Consider the following 5,000-nt stretch of genomic DNA (forward strand, 5'->3'; position numbering starts at 1 on the left):
TTGGTATTCTTTAATTAATGATGAAACAACACTTCACTTTCTGCGTGGAAAATTCTCTATCTCATCACCTTCTACTTCTCCTTCACTTTCTCTTTCTCCCTTTCACATTCTCTATCTTGTCTGCTCTTTTCCCCCCTTCTCCTCTCCCTTTCTCCCTCCCACTTTCTCCTCTTCTCCCCCTCTCCCTTTCTCCTTCTATCCTTCTATCCTGCTATCCCTCTCCATCGAACTCCTGTTATTCTTTTTTTTCTTTTCTTTTCTTTCTCTTTTTTTCTTTTCTTTTCTTTTCCTTTTTTTTCTTTCTTTTTTTTCTCCTTTCCACTCACGTCAATCTGGATGTCAGGTTTGTGGACTTCAAGGTTGTCTTCGCCGGCCCAGCATTGTGTAGTTTCATTCACGTTACAGATCACAATGCTCTTGATAAGGTCATGGTCCACCAGCTTGGAGTAGTAGTCAGAGTAGTACACCTCCATGGACATAGTCTTGGCTGCGGAGTAATCGCGGTGGTTAATTAAGAGATTGATGTGGAATCATCAATAGTGATGATGTAGATCAGGGTGGTGATGATTGATATGAATGGGGTATAAGGAAAATTGCCCATGATGATTGATGCAGGTTTAAGATAATAATTCATGTAGATTAAGATAATAATTAATGTAGGTTAAGATAATGATTAATGTAGATTAAGATAATGATTAACGCAGATCAAGATGATGATTGATAAGAATGGGATATTTGATTTTCTTGAAAATCAAACTTGATTTTGATTGAAAGAAAGGGATGCTGAGAAGGGGAGAAACGTAGGTGAAGGGAACAAACGAAGAAGAAGGGAACAAACGAAGGAGAAGGGGAAGAAACAAAGAAGAAGGGGAACAAACGAAGGAGAAGGGGAACAAACGGAGAAGAGGGGGAACAAACGAAGAAGAAGGCGAACAAACGAAGAAGAAGGGGAACAAACGAAGGAGAAGGGGAACAAACGGAGAAGAGGGGGAACAAACGAAGAAGAAGGCGAACAAACGAAGAAGAAGGGGAACAAACGAAGGAGAAGGGGAACAAACGAAGAAGAAGGCGAACAAACGAAGAAGAAGGGGAACAAACGAAGGAGAAGGGGAACAAACGAAGAAGAAGGCGAACAAACGAAGAAGAAGGGGAACAAACGAAGGAGAAGGGGAACAAACGGAGAAGAGGGGGAACAAACGAAGAAGAAGGGAACAAACGAAGGAGAAGGGGAAGAAACAAAGAAGAAGGGGAACAAACGAAGGAGAAGGGGAACAAACGGAGAAGAGGGGGAACAAACGAAGAAGAAGGCGAACAAACGAAGAAGAAGGGGAACAAACGAAGGAGAAGGGGAACAAACGAAGAAGAAGGCGAACAAACGAAGAAGAAGGCGAACAAACGAAGAAGAAGGGGAACAAACGAAGGAGAAGGGGAACAAACGAAGAAGAAGGCGAACAAACGAAGAAGAAGGCGAACAAACGAAGAAGAAGGCGAACAAACGAAGAAGAAGGGGAACAAACGAAGGAGAAGGGGAACAAACGAAGAAGAAGGCGAACAAACGAAGAAGAAGGGGAACAAACGAAGAAGAAGGGGAACAAACGAAGAAGAAGGGGAACAAACGAAGGAGAAGGCGAACAAACGAAGAAGAAGGGGAACAAACGAAGAAGAAGGCGAACAAACGAAGAAGAAGGCGAACAAACGAAGAAGAAGGGGAACAAACGAAGAAGAAGGCGAACAAACGAAGGAGAAGGGGAACAAACGAAGGAGAAGGGGAACAAACGAAGAAGAAGGCGAACAAACGAAGAAGAAGGCGAACAAACGAAGAAGAAGAAGGGGAACAAACGAAGAAGAAGGCGAACAAACGAAGAAGAAGACGAACAAACGAAGAAGAAGGGGAACAAACGAAGAAGAAAAATCCCCCGAAAAGAAAACAAAAAACAAACAAACATGAAAACCCACTCTGATTGGGCTCCAGGTGTATCTCCCCGTCATGGCGTTTGATGGTGTGGGCTTTGGCTCCGGTGTAGTACATGCTGGCGCACGTCATCACCACGTTGATCGTCCTCACTTCGGTGCTCGTGTTCTGTGACGGGGAGAAGGTGGATTGAGGGAAGTGAAAGGAAGTGAATCTGTGAGTGAAGTGAATCTGTGAGTGAAGTGAAAGGAAGTGAATCTGTGTGGATTGAAAGGGTCTGATTCCGTGAGGGAAGTGAAAGGAAGTGAATCTGTGAGTGAAGTGAAAGGAAGTGAAAGGAAGTGAATCTGTGTGGATTGAAAGGGTCTGATTCCGTGAGGGAAGTGAAAGGAAGTGAATCTGTGAGTGAAGTGAAAGGAAGTGAAATAATATGAATTAGTGTGGATTGAAAGGGTCTGATTCCGTGAGGGAAGTCAAAGGAAGTGAATCTGTGAGTGAAGTGAAAGAATATGAATCAGAGTGAAGTGAAATAAACTGAATTTCTGAGTGAAATAAAAGGAACTGAATCTGAGAGTGAAGTGAAAGATTTTGAATTAGAGAGTGAAGTGAAAGGAACTGAATTTAGAATTTAAAGACATCCACATCCTAAGTTTATGGACATTTTGGAAATTCATATCCTTAGCACAAGGTGGTTTTGGAAATTCAGATCCCAAGTTCGTGAAAGTTTGGGAGATTCGGATCATTCGTAGAACTTTTAGATATTGAATTCCTAAGTAAAGAAGAGTTTGGGAAATTCCATTCCTCAGTAAAGGGGAGTTTGGGAAATTCCATTCCTCAGTAATGAAGAGTTTGGGAAGTCAATCCCTAATTAATGGAGAGTTTGGGAAATTCAATTCCTAAGTAAAGGAGAGTTTGGGAAATTCCATTCCTCAGTAAAGGGGAGTTTGGGAAATTCCATTCCTAAGTAATGAAGAGTTTGGGAAGTCAATTCCTAAGTAAAGGAGAGTTTGTGAAGTTCCTAAGTAAAGGGGAGTTTGGAAAATTCAATTCTTAAGTAGAGAAGAGTTTGTGAAATTCAATTCCTAAGTAAAGGGAAGTCTGGGAAATTCAGTGCATGGAAGAATGTGAGATACATAAGCTAAATGCGTGAGTATAGCAATTCAATACGTCTAGGAATTGGTTCAATTTGATGATAAAGCTTGAATGAGAGCGAAGATAATGTGACCCTGTTATCTGGCTGAAATTATACTAATTTCAGTAAATTATTGACATATCCCAATATCTAAACAACGGATATTTATTTTCTTTGCGTCAAAAAATTAAGCATAAAGATTCGAAAACATATGAAAACAAGTTAAAGGCATACGAATATGAGTAAAAAAAAAACATACGAAATTAATCTAAAAAAACAGCAATATAAGAAAATAATCTAAAAAAAAGAAAGAAAAAAAAAACAATATAAGAAAACACATAATTCAAAATCCACACTACGGAATTAATTCCCTTCAAGGCGACCCATGGGCCCGTCTTAGCCAAGCCTTACCTTGGTGGTTAACATCACGGTGAAATTGTCGCCGATAGGAACCTGGTCACGATCTTCAATGCTGAAGACTATGTCCTCCTTGGCTTCGCTAGGCATGTCGAAGACTTGACGGGCGGTGCGTGTCCTGGGGGTGGGGTTGAGGGGGGTGAGGGAGGGTGGTGATATGAGGTCAAGGGTCACTCACGGAAGTTATTCTCATTTCGTTGTGGGTGAGAGTATGAATATAACAAAGGGGATAGTGATTTTTACCAAATATGTGGTGAGTTTTTATTTTGTTTAATTGTTTGTGTTCTATTAAGTTTATGATTGAGTTTCTTGCAATTGTGATAGTTTTAAAAGAATGTAAGTTACTTTTACTTCTTAGATTTTATATACTGTATGCTTATATATATCACCTCAGCATAATGCCATACATTGCGAACGACACAGGCAAATAGTACTACCAAATTCTACGACCATCCCATCATCCGAAACACAATGACAACAACAAAACAAAAATATCCACCATCAAGACAGACGCTCGACGTACTTACCTGCGAGCGGCTGTGAGGATGCTGACCCTCTCGGCCCTCGTTCCCTCGGGAGGCTTGTACTCCCACGTGATGTCTTCCCGATCGGACTTGAAGAAGCCCCCTGTGGCCACTGGTCCGGCCTTCTTCGTCAGGATCAGACGGCCCACGCTGGAAGGGAGGCGGAGGGTCAGTGGGGAGTATGGTGATTCACGTGCGCTCTTCGTGGACTTTTTTTTTTTTTTTTTTGGGGGGGGGGGTTCGTTTTGGGCTTCGAGGTGTGTTTGTTTGTACTCTATCTGGCTATGGCTCTGTCTTTATCTCTCTGGCTTTGTGTCTTGTCTCTGTGTCTGTCGAAATCTCTAGCTCTGTCTCTGTCTGTCTCTGTTTCTGTTTTTGTACTTCTCTATGGTTCTGCCTCTGTTTCTGTCTCTATCTCTGTCGCTGTCTCTGTCTGTCTCTGTCTCTGATTCTGTCTTTGTCTGTCTGTCTGTCTCTGTCTCTGATTCTGTCTTTGTCTGTCTGTCTGTCTCTGTCTCTGATTCTGTCTTTGTCTGTCAGTCTGTCTCTGTCTCTGATTCTGTCTTTGTCTGTCTGTCGTCTCTGCATCTCTCGCATGATCTGTCTCTGTCTCTGCTAAGTTCTCCTTTCCCTCCCTCTCCCTCCTTCTCTCCCTACCCACTCCCTACCCACTCCCTACCCACCCCCTCACCTGCTCGTCTGCGTTGTCATCTTAGCGAATCCTCCCTCAACCGAGTCGTCCTTCCGCCAGCGCACGACGTCGGCGTTGACCTCGGCCAGCACGAAGGGCACGTCGTACTTCAGGTCAACGCGACCCTGCTTGATGGCCTCGTGGGATGCGGGACCACACTGGTACGACCCTGAGGAGAGACGAGATGTTACGACTCGTGTAAAAAAATGGATTGGATGTCGTTGCTTCCTTTTCTCGTAATTATTGATATGTTGTTATGGGGATGTATTGGATTTTTTGGTTTCTCTCTTTCTCTTTTTCTTTCTTTTTTTTCTTTTTTTTTTC

The 5,000-nt window shown here is 42.6% G+C and overlaps 1 protein-coding gene across 1 annotated transcript in view; it reads right to left on the reverse strand.

Annotated features, from left to right (window-relative positions):
- The window catches only part of LOC122254903 (hemocyte protein-glutamine gamma-glutamyltransferase), a 22,502-nt gene that overhangs the window by 1,848 nt on the left and 15,654 nt on the right, over positions 1-5,000 (reverse strand). Inside the window, exons 11-15 of the mRNA XM_086533901.1 lie at positions 4,677-4,845; positions 3,989-4,135; positions 3,456-3,579; positions 1,957-2,080; positions 327-487 (exon numbers count right to left, since the gene is read on the reverse strand). Coding sequence (XP_086390027.1) covers positions 327-487; positions 1,957-2,080; positions 3,456-3,579; positions 3,989-4,135; positions 4,677-4,845 — 725 coding nt within the window. The remainder of the gene's footprint in view (positions 1-326; positions 488-1,956; positions 2,081-3,455; positions 3,580-3,988; positions 4,136-4,676; positions 4,846-5,000) is intronic.

The sequence above is a fragment of the Penaeus japonicus genome, unplaced genomic scaffold (genome assembly GCF_977035675.1).
Source record: "Penaeus japonicus unplaced genomic scaffold, GWHDUDI00000001_assembly GWHDUDI00000040, whole genome shotgun sequence".
NCBI lineage: Eukaryota > Metazoa > Arthropoda > Malacostraca > Decapoda > Penaeidae > Penaeus > Penaeus japonicus.